Source organism: Trichosurus vulpecula, chromosome 9 (genome assembly GCF_011100635.1).
Source record: "Trichosurus vulpecula isolate mTriVul1 chromosome 9, mTriVul1.pri, whole genome shotgun sequence".
Lineage (NCBI taxonomy): Eukaryota > Metazoa > Chordata > Mammalia > Diprotodontia > Phalangeridae > Trichosurus > Trichosurus vulpecula.
In genome coordinates, this window is record NC_050581.1 from 7,749,336 (window position 1) to 7,762,264 (window position 12,929).

At 42.1% G+C, this 12,929-nt stretch overlaps 1 protein-coding gene across 2 annotated transcripts in view; it reads left to right on the forward strand.

Annotated features, from left to right (window-relative positions):
- The window catches only part of TRIM14 (tripartite motif containing 14), a 32,218-nt gene that overhangs the window by 556 nt on the left and 18,733 nt on the right, over positions 1 to 12,929 (forward strand). For both annotated transcript variants that reach the window (XM_036739482.1, XM_036739481.1), the window contains exon 2: positions 4,552 to 4,647. In XM_036739482.1, coding sequence (XP_036595377.1) covers positions 4,552 to 4,647 — 96 coding nt within the window. The remainder of the gene's footprint in view (positions 1 to 4,551; positions 4,648 to 12,929) is intronic.

Sequence of the window (12,929 nt, forward strand, 5' to 3'; positions counted from 1 at the left end):
CGGCGAGGTCACAGGTCACACGCCGCGTCTTCTGGGGATGGAAGGAAGCCCTTTCCCTTTACCCCACTTCCCTTTTTAGATGTCTCCCAACGGGCCTCCCGCCGAGCATATTTCTTAGGGCTGAGAAATCGAAGCCAGTGGGAAACTTATTCTGTGTGGTGGGAACACTTCTTGGCTCTGTTTAATCCGTGTGGAGCAGTGAAATCAGTGCTGGTTTTGAATGCAGACTGTGACACTTATTAGCTGCGTGACCTTGGTCAAGTCACTTAACCGTCCGTGAGTCTCAGTTTCCCCTCATCTGTGAAATGAGGATAATCATACTTACACTGCCTGCCTCATTGGGAGAAGGAGGTGCTTTGTAAACCTTCAAGTGCTTCGTAAGTGTGAGCTTCGTTCATTTCAACAGGCACTTAAGTGCCTAGTGCATCAGACACAGTGCTAGGAAGATATGAAGACAAAAAAAAGAAGGAAACAGTACTTGCCCTCAGAGGACATACATTTTACAGTGGAGGCAGAAGCGGGGAGAAGGAGAGGTGTAATTAAACGCAAAATGTATGTAATAAATTAAATCCAAAGAAATTTGTGCAACATAGTACTACAGCTGGGGAGATCAGGGTGAACCCTACACCATAGGTAAGAAGTGGCGCATGACCTGGGAGTGGAAGGGAAAGGAATTTGGATTCCAAAAGGTAGAGATGAGGGAAAGCATTGCAAGAAATACATGGAGGCAGGGGTGCAGGCAGTTGGGTACAGGAAGCATTTCTTATTATTGCCCAGTCTTTGGAAGGTTGCCAGGACACGACACCAGCTAAACCTACCAGTGCCAGGGCACATCATCAACTTGTCTAAATGGTATTTACATTGCAGGGTGCTGAAGAGATTTTTGAGAGGTGTTAACCATTTTTTGGAGGAGCAAGGAGGGAGTAGTAATATTTTACCCCCTTCTAGCCTCTTACTTGCTACAAAGCTAATTTCCCACATCCTGCCTCAGTCGGTAAAATGTTACCTAGCCATCCTCCAAAGCTCTGCTCTGAAGCCTCAGGCAATGACTCAGCTCTCCCCTCCCGCAATGATTTCCATCCTATTTCCAAATCTCCACTGTGTCCTTAGCACTTGGTTTCTGGAAGGCACCTTAGAGGTCATCTAGCCAGCATCCTCATTTTACAGGTGAGAAAACCAAGAGTAAGTAAAAGATTTGCCCAAAGTCTTTCCAAATCCTTCCCCTTTCTACTGTCACATCACAGTAGCAATCTTCATAATGGCTGCTTTCTTTTCTAGATAGTCACTAATCATCCCTTTAATAATACATTATTAAAAATACATTATGTTGCCAGCATCTAAGAAGCTCTTAATGAGTCTGAATGATTGATTGTAAGAAATTGAAATCAAACTCGCTGGCCTAGAGTTTACACTCTTCCCTTGGGGGAGTGGAAGTGGGAGGAGATCAGGACAGAGTTGTTCCTTTGCCAGTTCTATCCCATCTCTCCTCTTCTCCACAGTCTTTCAGAGAATACAGACACTGACTCAGCAATTCAGTAGCATGGGATATAGTTCTTCTGGACCTATTTATTACTTTATAATTCAGCTCAATTCAACAAATACTTATTAAATCCATATTGCGCTAGGCACAGGGTTCAGTTATTCAGTCATTTTTAAGTCATGTCGAACTCTTCGTGACACCATTTGGGGTTTTCTTGGCAGATATTGGAGTGGTTTGCCATTTCCTTCTCCAGCTCATTTTATGAATGAGGAAACTGAGGCAAACAGGGTTAAGTAACTTGCCCAGAGTCACATGGCTAGTAAATGTCTGAGGCCAGATTTGAACTCAGGAAGATGAGTCTTCCTGCCTCCAAGCCCAGCCCTCTCTCCACTGCACCGCCTAGCGGCCGCAGGCACAAGGTATATAAGATAAAAATGAAACAGAATCTGCCTTCAGCAGGCCTTTATTCTGCTATTTCACATGTAGTAATTTCGCCTTCCTGCTAGATCATTAGGCGCTTGGGGGTAAGGAGTAAATCCTATCCTTATACTTCTTTGTGGTCCCTCCAGTTCCCAGTGTGGCATACACTGTGAAAATGTGGGGTTGAGGGAGAGGTATGTGGTGAGCTCAAGTCGGCTACAACACATTTCCAACAATGACTTACATGCAAGAAGTAGATGGAGTTGTATCATTGAGGAAATGAAAGACAGAAAAGGGGGGCGGGGAGAGCAGTATGTAGTGACAGTGAGAGGGAAGCATCTGGACAGCTGGAGTGTTGTGGTCTGGCAGAAAGAGTCTGGTGTTTGGAGTAAGAGGACCTGGATTCAAACCCTAGCCACCACGTACTTCATGTGTGATGTCAGACAAGTTACTTAACCCTTCTGGGCTTCACTTTCCTGGTTCGAATGAGACTAGATGACCTGTAATGTGCCTTCTAGCTTGAAATCTATGATCTTATGGTATTTGTGAAATCTAAAATAACCTGAAGGAAGTCCTCAAGCACAGAGAGGAACAAGGGGAGGACATGGACAAGAATCACATCATGAGAAAGCCTGGATGGGCTGCGATCTGCACCAGTAGAAGGAATGGCCACATCGATGGGATCCTTCAGATCCATTGCACTATTACAGCTTAATGTGCAATATTGACCCTATCCAGCAAGTTTCTCCCCAGTTCCTGCCAAAATCACCTGGTAATTTTTATTGTGGTTATTGTAGAATCGTTTTCAGTCCTGTCTGACATTTTGTGACCCCATTTGGGGTTTTCTTGGCAAAAATACTGGAATGGTTGCCATTTTCTTCTCCAGCTCATTTTACAGATGAGGAAACTGAGGCAAACAGGGTCCAGTAACTTGCCCAGGATCACACAGCTAGTAGATTTCTGAGGCTGGATTTGAACTCAGGAAGACTCATCTTCCTTAATCCAGTCCCAGCTCTATCCACTGCACCACCTACCACCCCATCTGGTAATTATTTTGTATATATTTTGTATTTGCTTATATGTATACACGTTGTTTCCACTTGATAGAAGATAAGCTTTCCCAAAGGCAGGAACTATTTCATTTTTGTCTTTGTATTCCCACTTCCTAGCACAGTACCCAGCATATAATATGTGCTTGATAAATGCTTTTTTCATTGGTCGATGTGATTTGAGAATAAGAAAATCACCGAGGTGGGAGAAATCTAAAACATCCCTAAAAAAGTGATCAGCCTGCCTCCTCTTTGAAAACCTCCAGTGATGGGAAATTCACTACCACCAAAGGCAGTCCTTTTATTTTGGGGAGTTTTTTACAGAAAAGGTTGCTCCACATTTCATCCTTAAGAACAAAGGAAGCATCGTCTTTACGCAGTTTCAAAGAAAAAAAAAATTTTAAGTTTGAAGATTCTTTTAAATCACTACACAATTTCTCAACTTAAGACCATGGCTTAGAGCTGGATGGAACCTTAGAGATCATCTTGTCCAAATCCCTTATTTTACAGATGAAGAAAACTGAAGCCCCAAAAAACTAATTGATTTGCCCAGATCACAAGGGTTGTAAGTGGTCAGGGTGAGACGTTGGAACAACAGTGCTACTTGCCACTACTGTGACTGTGTTATTTGCTCTGTTTATATTGTCTCTGTAATTTCTGTTTGCATTTGCTCTGAAGTTCAGGGTGCTGGCTTCTCCCCCTGAACTAAGTGAATGATATACGTGTGTTTAATTAAAGTGAGATTGTAAACCCCTTAAAGTGGCTTTCCTTAGAAAAGCAGATCAAAGAACCTGTGCTGGCAGCCCTCCTGTGTGCTGGTGTTGTTGGCCTCGCAGAGTCACAGTAGCAGCAAGTAGCATTGTTGTGGGGGGAAGAATCTAGAGGGAGGGAGAGAGAGACGTGATGTGGTAAAAAACAACGGGCTAAGACAGTTTGGCAGCACTACCCAAATTAAGAGAACAGTGGGCTGGGAGAATGGGGGTAAAGGATAAGAAGGATGAGGATATATGGAAAGATAATCATAGAAAAGGGCAAAGTCACCTGGAAAGGGCACAACCAGACTCTTCACTAAAACTTTAGCCAGGGGTGGGGAGCCTGCAGCCTCAAGGCCACATGTGGCCTTCTAGGTCCTTGGGTGTGGCCTTTTGACTGAGTCCAAGTTTTACAGACCAAATCCTTTTATTAAGGGGATTTGTTCTGTGAAGTTTAGATTCAGCCAAAGGGACGCATGCGGGGACCTAGAGGGCCACATGTGGCCTGGAGGCCGCAGGTTCCCTACCTCTGCTTTAGGCAATTAGGCAGAGTGCTGGACTTGGAATCAGGAAGACCTAAGTTTGAAGTTGGCCTCAGATATTTGCTAGCTGCACGAACCCAGGCAAGTTATTCAGCCTTTCTGTGCTTCGGTCTGCTCAGCCATACAAGGAGAGAGTTACGCTCGATGGCCTCTGAGGTCTCTCCTACCTCTAAATCTGTGATTCCATAAAGGGACAGAGATAGTCATAGACTGTCACACAGGAAGAAGCAAGCTTCAGTAAGAGGGCAGGAGAAGAGTCCTGAAGTTTCAGGCGTGCTAATGTGGTTTTTCTCCAACATCTTACACAGAAAGACATTCAGAAGTGTTTGAAGCAGCTAGCCTTGAAGAAGAAACAGGAAGCTGGCAACATCAGCAAAGTCAGTAAGGCTGCTAGTGATCTGAAGGTAAGAGGAAACCCTTCTTTACTGACTGTTGTACAGATGTTTCAAGGCAGCAACCACAAGACTTATCTCCAAGAAAGATAATGCTCTTCTAGTAAGGGCACAGAAACATGGTTCCGTTTGGGCATCAGTTTGTCTAAAACAGATCTGGTGCTAAACGATTGCCGCTAAGGAGAAAAAAACCATATTGTCCAAATTTCAGTGTTGTCAGCCATTCCACCCCTGTTCCAACGTATGTTTGCATAGATTCCTATCCCAAGATGAAGCTCGCCAGATGGAAGTCAGGAAGCATAAGTAAATAACATATGGAAACTTGTATTACCATGATGCAGTGATAATTAATGTTCGTAATGAGACCTGATCTACTTACTACAAGACCCTCATGTGCCTTCTGAATTCTTCAATACTTATGTCCTGTATCTTGTATATACTTGGTCTAGTATATTTTATTGTATCATCATCAAAAGAGAAGCAGCATGGATGGAGACCTAGCCTGGGAGACAGGAAGTCTAGGCTCAGGTCCTACCCCTGACATATACTGGTATGTGATCTTGGGTAAATTACTTAAACCCTTAATGCACTGGGCAACGCTTTATGAGAATCTAGCAGAGAAGATGCCAACCTACATTGGTAGAGGGACTTTCCTCACCCAGGAGTTCCCCATACTGTACTAAATCACAGATCTAGTCCCTGTTCATACCCTAATCCTTAGAAAATTTTGCAGTCTGTGGTATGTCATGTACTAGTATAAGAAATATTGGCAGAAGGAAGGCAAGGGGTTAGGGAGGACATTCCAAGAGGAGAGACAGCACAGTAATTCAATTAGACAACACAATAATTCAATTTAGCTACAGTATATGGTAGTGTAGGAGACTAGCAGGAAATAAGACTGGAAAAGTCAATAGAGACTCATTGTGAAAGGTCACATGGTACAGAGCAGGAAATGATGGAGTCGGGAAAAGCAGGGCTCCAAACCCAACTTCTACACTTACTAGCTGCGCTGTGGTACTGGAGAAATCAGTTATTGCTAAGGAGACCCCTGAGAAAGCCCCAGTTTGCATAAGAAAGAATGAACTCAGACCTTTTGGCATTTAACAAATGTCCCTGGAGCTCCTTGACTCCTCCAAGGAATGTCAATAGATAAGATTATCCCACTTAATGATAACCTGTCAGAATCTTTGATCTGTCAGGACCTTTGTTCCTGTTCCCCCGGACTTAACCACTGCACCCTGTTTTTGCTGTATAAGTACGACTTCTTCACCCCAACTCCTGGCCATTCTGATTTGGGTTGAACCCCGAATGGCTGCTGGCTAATAAATTCTCCATTTAAAACTTATACTCTGTGGCGTGTCCAGCTCACTCTTGGTATAACAGCACAATAGGCAAGTTGCCCAGTAACTATCCCATAGTGCTCTTGTGAGGCTCAAATTAGATGTGTGTAAAGTACATTATAAACATTAGAGAATGATCTAAGTGTCCAGCAGTTTTATTATTCTAAAGGACTTTTAATGCCTGTCTAAGGAATTTGAATTTTATCTGGTAGACAGTAAGAAGCTATCGAAAGGCACCTAGGTGGTGCAGTATATACAGAGCACTGGGCTTGGAGTCAGGAAGGCTCATCTTCCAGAGTTCAAATCTGACCTCAGGCACTTACTAGCTGCATGACCCTGGGCAGGGACTTAGCCCTGTTTGCCTCAGCTTTCTTCATCTGTAAAATGACCTGGAGAAGGAAATGGCAAACCACTCTAGTATGTTTGCCAAGAAAGTCCCAAAAATGAGGTCATGAAGAGTCAGACGTGATTGAAAGGACTCAACGACAGCAAAAGGATCTATTGAAGGTTTTTAGTGAGGAAGTGACATCAGCTGGCATTTCTACAGGGATAGATATATGTGGGGGGTGAGGGGAAGAGAGAGAGAGAAGAGAGATCAGAGAGGAAGAGAGAGAGAGAGAAGAGAGAGAGATCAGTGAGAGAGAGACAGAGAAGAGAGATCAGAGAGGGAGAGAGAGAGATCAGTGAGAGAGAGACAGAGAAGAGAGATCAGAGAGGGAGAGAGAGAGAGAGGAGAGAGAGATCAGTGAGAGAGAGACAGAGAAGAGAGATCAGAGAGGAAGAGAGGGAGAGATCAGTGAGAGAGAGACAGAGAAGAGAGATCAGAGAGGAAGAGAGAGAGAGATCAGTGAGAGAGAGACAGAGAAGAGAGATCAGAGAAAAAGAAAGAAGGAGGGAGGGAGGGAGAGAGAGAGAGAAATAGGGTTTGAACCTGTGATTTCATTGGTATAGTGATTTGCTACCTCTTTTTTACTAATGCAAGATACTCTATCTAGGCCTGAGCTTCCTCATTGTAAAATGAGGGGATTAGACTAGATGGCATCTGAGGTACATTCCAACTCCAGATCTGTGATCCCTGATCTCCAAAGTTCTTTCCAGCTCTTAACAATTTGTGAGGCTGTAAGATGACATTTGACTTGGAAGAGGGAAATGCAATTTTAAGAGTTGACAAATGAAGTATTTCTCATATATACATCAAAATCAAGAGGCTGTTACAATATAGTCCAGGTGAGAGGTGATAAGGGCCTAGACTAGGCCCTTGGCAGGGCATGAGAGAGGTGCAAAAGATAGAAAGGGATTTGATGCCTAATGGGGGGGGGTGAGGGGAGATGAAGAAGAGGGAAGAATCAAAGAAGGTTCAGATTTCAAAGCTAGCGAATTAGAAAGATGCCAATCCAACTAAAGTGCTACAGGAATATGGTGAGAAGGGACAAGTTTTTTTTAAATTATTACTATCTTTTGTTTTTATATTACCTACGTTTTCGCTTGTGTCCTTCCCCCTCACCCTTCCCAGAGAACCATTCCTGGCAAATATATACATATATATGTGTGTGTGTACACACACACACACACACATACACACACACATTATATATATATACACATACATTATATATATATATATATATATATATATATATATATATATATATATATATATATATATATATATATATATATATATATATATATATATATATATAATTTAAAGAAAACAAGAAAAAACAATTAGCAAACCGATGAATGCGTTGGAGACAAAGAGAACCACACCTGACAGACGCAGAGAGGACAGAGGCTACACGTAATAAATTTGGACTCAGTTCCCCAGTGAGAAAGCCTGTACTTCTCTAAGGCCTCTCTAGGGAACCAAATGGCCGAAAAAAAGGAGAAAAGATATGAGTCCAGGAGAGGAGGGATGGGAGGGACTGAGAAAAGAGAAACATGTAGCCTCAGAGATGACAGCTGACAGAGGGCATTATGGAAACTAACGAAGAGGGAGAGGGAAGTTACTGGATCAAAGCTTTGTGGACAGAAATGAATTTATGAACAACCCCAAGCCCCTGAACAAGGCTTCCTTGAGAGGAAAGGAGGCATTCCTGGACGATGCAAAATTCTTTTTTTTCTAATTTTTATTTTCAGTTCCAAATTCTCTCCTTCCCTCCACCCCCTCCCTCAGCCATTGAGAAGGCAAGAAGTATGATTCCCATTATACACACAAAGTCATAAAAAACACATTTGCAGATTAGCTATATTGAAAAAAAGCAGGAGAAAGTGAAAAAAATCTGATTCAAGCTGTACTCAAGAGTTCGCCAGTTCCCTCTCTGGAGCTGGAGAACATTTTTCGTTATTAGTCCTGTGGAATTATCGTGGATCATTGTATTGAACAGAGTAGAGAAGGCTTTCACAGTTGATTATCACTATAATATTGAAGTTACTGTGTACAATTTCTCCTCATTCTGCTCACTTTGCATCAGCTCGTATAAATCTTCCTAGGTTTTTCTGAAACCATCCCCTTTGTCGTTTCTTTCAGCACAGTAGTATTCCATCACAATCCTATACCACAACTTGTTCAGCTATTCCCCAATTGATGGGCATCCCCTCATTTCCAGTTCTTTGTTTTTGTAGATATGGGCCCTTTTCCCTTTTCTTTAATCTCTTTGGGATACAGACCTAGTAGCAGTATTGCTGGGTCAAAGGGTATGCATGGTTTTATAGCCCTTTGGACATAGTTCCAAGTTGTTCTTCAGAATGTTTGGATCTGTTCACAGCAATGCAGAATTCTTGAACCAAAGCTTATGTATAAAAGAGGAGAAGTTCCTGGATGATGCCAAATTTCTGGACCAAATGAAGGAACTCTAGAACAAAGAGGAAAGGGCAGTGAGAAACAGACCTGTGATATGGAGGAGCAAACCCACTCTTTACTAATATTGTGGGTTAAATAGACTGTGCAGATCTAGGTGAGAAGGGGTCAGTTCTCTGCCCTTCCCTCCACCTTCAGTGCTTTCCCATTTTGGGAGAATACTCTCAACCTTAGGATACCACCATAAGTATGTGGAAATGTATGGATCCTTGGAAAAGAAGAGTGCCAACTGGAGAAGGACATCAAGTTTTGATTATTCGTGGATTTATCTGTAAGTGCTCTGTGTTTTAGATAGATATCATATATAAGTAGATGTCTATACAGATATAACAGTTAAATAAAGTCCGTCCTTTATCTGAATTATTGTCAGATACTACATTGGTATGAGATAGGGACCCTTTAGCCTTTTCTGTAGAGACCTAGACACAAAGTACATTCTAGTGTTTCCTGGGTGAGAGCAAAACAAGCCAGATTCTGATGTTTGCAAAGCAGACCCCAGGTGTAGGACACAAGCCAAATAGAGCGATTTGTGAAGTACCCCAGGGCTGAATCCAATCCATATAAACCCAACACTTGAGAAGTGAGCTATAGATTACAATAAGATCATAGATTAAGAGCAGGAAGGAACTTGCAGTCACAACCTTCTGATTTTACGGATGAGGATACTAAAGTCCAGAAAGAATAAGTAATTTGCCCAAGTCTACAAAGGTAGCAAAGAGCAGAGCTGGGATTCAAACCTAGGTCTTCCGATTCCAAATCCAATCCAAATCCAATACTTTTTCCACCACACCACACCACCCTTATCCCAAAGTTCTGGAAACGTTTGTGGGTATGATTTTGAGCCACCACCTAGGAGAATATGAGAGGTATTCCAACTCTTAGAGGTAAATAGAAGTCCCAGTTTTCAGAAGGGAAATGAAAGCTAGTTCCACAGACTGTAGATCAACGTGCTTGATGTCAATTCTTAGCAAAGTTCTATTATAAAGTGGATAGTTTATAAGCTCTTATAAACAGTGATTCCCCAGAAGCCAGCTCACCTTCTACCTAGATATTACCCATCAGGCAAGCGATGGGAGGCAGGACCATGTGGTCGGCATACTACCTGGCAGCTTAAAAGGGTGACTAGAACTGCTCAAGCTGCAAAAAGCATCAAGTCCAAGCCTATTGAAATCAGTAAAGCTGGCCCTTTGAACCTGCTCTGCAAATCTTCCTGTTAACTACCAAAGAATTAGCTCCTGGGCTTGCTGCTTTGTGGATAAACTCTCTCCTAGCCTCTGCCAGAGTTTTTCTGGCCTTTGGAGTGTTTCTATTGACCTAAGGCTCCAGGTGTTGATAAGTATCTTGCTTTCCAGAACAAATTATAGACTTAACTAACCCCTCATGGAGGGTAACCCAAGTAACTGGGTTACCTGCCTGGCTAGCCCCATAACCATTCCTGATGTGAAGGGGAGATAGCAGGAGCAGGACCCAAGCATGGATTCATAAAGAATAATTAATGCCAAACTTTTTTTTGAGGAGGTACCACCAATCAATGCAATGACATAGATGTGCTATTATCTGGATTTTCTTTTAAAGGAATCTAATAGTCTATAATAATATCCTTGTGGAGAAAGCAGAGAAATGTGGGCTGTAGGAGGTTATAGTTGGGTGGATTCATAGCTTGTAGAATGGCTATATTCAAAGAGTATTGACTAATGAATTAACTTCAGTCTCTTTGGAGGTTTTAGCAATGGCCTTACGACTCTGGCCTCCACTCCACTTCAGCATTTCTGTCAGTAACTGAGGTAAATAATGATCAGAAGTGATATGTATAAAGGTTTAATATTTGCAAAGTACTGTATATGTATTTGCCTGTTATTAGTGGTACAGTGGAAAAAGCACTGGCCCCAGAGTCAGAGGGCCTGAGTTCAAATCCCACTTCTGATGCTTGTTATTGACTATGGATAGAGAACTGGCCTTAAGGCCAGGAATACCTGGGTTCAAGTCCTGCTTCTGACATGCATTGTGTCTGTGACCCCAGAAAGTTACCCAAGCTCCCAGTGTTCTAGGCAACTCTCTAAGACTGGAGGTTTCAGAAGAGGTGCTGTCCTTCATTAATAAAGAGGGTTTTCTCACCTGGGAGTTCTCCCATACCAATGAAATCACAGATTTAGTCCCTAGCCCTATATAATGACATAGGTGGTATGCCTATCCGATTTGCAGATGACAGGAAACTAGGAGACTGAAATGACGGATGACAAAGGTAGGGTCCAAACAAGATAGGCACAAAATAGAATGTTGGACTGAATTCTAAATCTGATCCTTCCATGAATCTATGATTTCATAGTTGTCGGTGCTTCCTCACTAATGCCAATCATAATCCATCCATATCTTCTTACCCTATGTGATTCTTGTTCATGTCTTCCTTTTTTAAATTTTTTTATTCAACCTGAACTTAAATACAAAATGAGAAAAGAAAAAAAGAACGTTTCCATGTACACAGCAAGAACACAGGAGAGGATTCAATAGGACCAAGGAGTAGGCACAGCAGTTAGCTTGGTTTTGAGGGCCTCCCTTTTGTGGGGGGCAGAGGATGGAATATTCACTTACTGTTTGTGAACTGGAGGATAGATTTCTATCAGAGAGGACTTCTTTCTTTTTAAGAGCCACCAGCAATTAAAAGTCTGAATCTCTTCCACTAGCAAGCCCTCTTCCCTAGGAATGAATCTGGACAGTCACAAGGCAAACAAGTACAGGTATTAAAACTTTCTTCTATTATTCGTTCATTCATATATTCATTTATTCAGTAAGAATTTTTTGAGTACCTATAATCATAGCACCAGGATTGATTCTGAGGAAGTATACATAAGAAATGGAAAAAAAATACAGTGCTTATCTTCTGGAAGTACATGGTCTAGTTGGAGAAAGCAGACGAGCCATTCATCTGTTCGTTTGACAAACACATATTAAGTACCTAGTATGAACTATGCATTGTGTTAGCCACTGGTAGGAGCTAGGGACATGGAGAAGGACCAGGTAGGTATAGAGGAACAAACAATACAAAGATAAATAAGAAGTGGTCCTTGATTTCAATAAACTTACAATTAAGTGGGACAAGATTACACAAGTAAACGTAATGCATATTACAGTATTAGAGTATAAGGAGCTCTTAAAGGCAACAGAAAATGCTTTAGAACGTGTGAAAAGGTTAAATAATGATACAGAGTAATAGGGGCTGAAGTAACTTATTTTCCCAGCACAAGCATGTAATGGTAGATCACATTCAGGGCAGCTAAGACATAGGTGATGGACATAAGTAAGTTGCATTGTTTTTTCGATGATGACTCAGATGTAAGAAAAAGTGTAAAGGATCTCAGCCAAGAGATATATGACCAAAGGAGGTTAACATCGTGTTATGAGAGCTATGGATAATAGGTGGATAACCTGTATACTTCAGGCTTTAGATATGTAATATCAAAAAAAATTTAGAGGGGGGCAGCTAGGTGGCGCAGTGAGTAGAGCACCGGCCCTGGAGTCAGGAGGACCTGAGTTCAAATGCGGCCTCAGACACTTGACACACTTACTAGCTGTGTGACCTTGGGCAGGCCATTTAACCCCAATTGCCCTGCCTTCCCCGCTCCAAAAACAAAACAAAACAAAAATTCAGAAGAAGCCTCTGTACCCACTCACTTTTTACGTTGGTTAAGTCCTTTGTAGAAGAATTTTGGAAGGACATGAGCCAGCAAAATGGCAGCATGTCTTAGTGGATATAAAACTTATCTCAGAGTCAAAGAGACCTGGATTTAATTCTTACCTCTGGTCCTGGACAAGCTACTTTATTTCTCACTGTTTCTCACAGGGAACTCTGAAACCAAATTGCGTTGGGTAGGAGGAGGATCCTCCCAGGGAGTTCCCTACACTGATGGAATTACAGATACAAACTAAAAGAGCCAGGGAAAGAAACAGAGAAGGAGTAGTCTGAGAGGTACAAGAGGAACAAAGGGATTAGAGAAGCCAAGGGAATGGAAAGTATGGGTATAGAGGGGATAGGCAGAAGGCCAAATGCTGCAAGAAAATCAAGAAGGATAAATCTAAGAACAGGCCAATGGATTTTA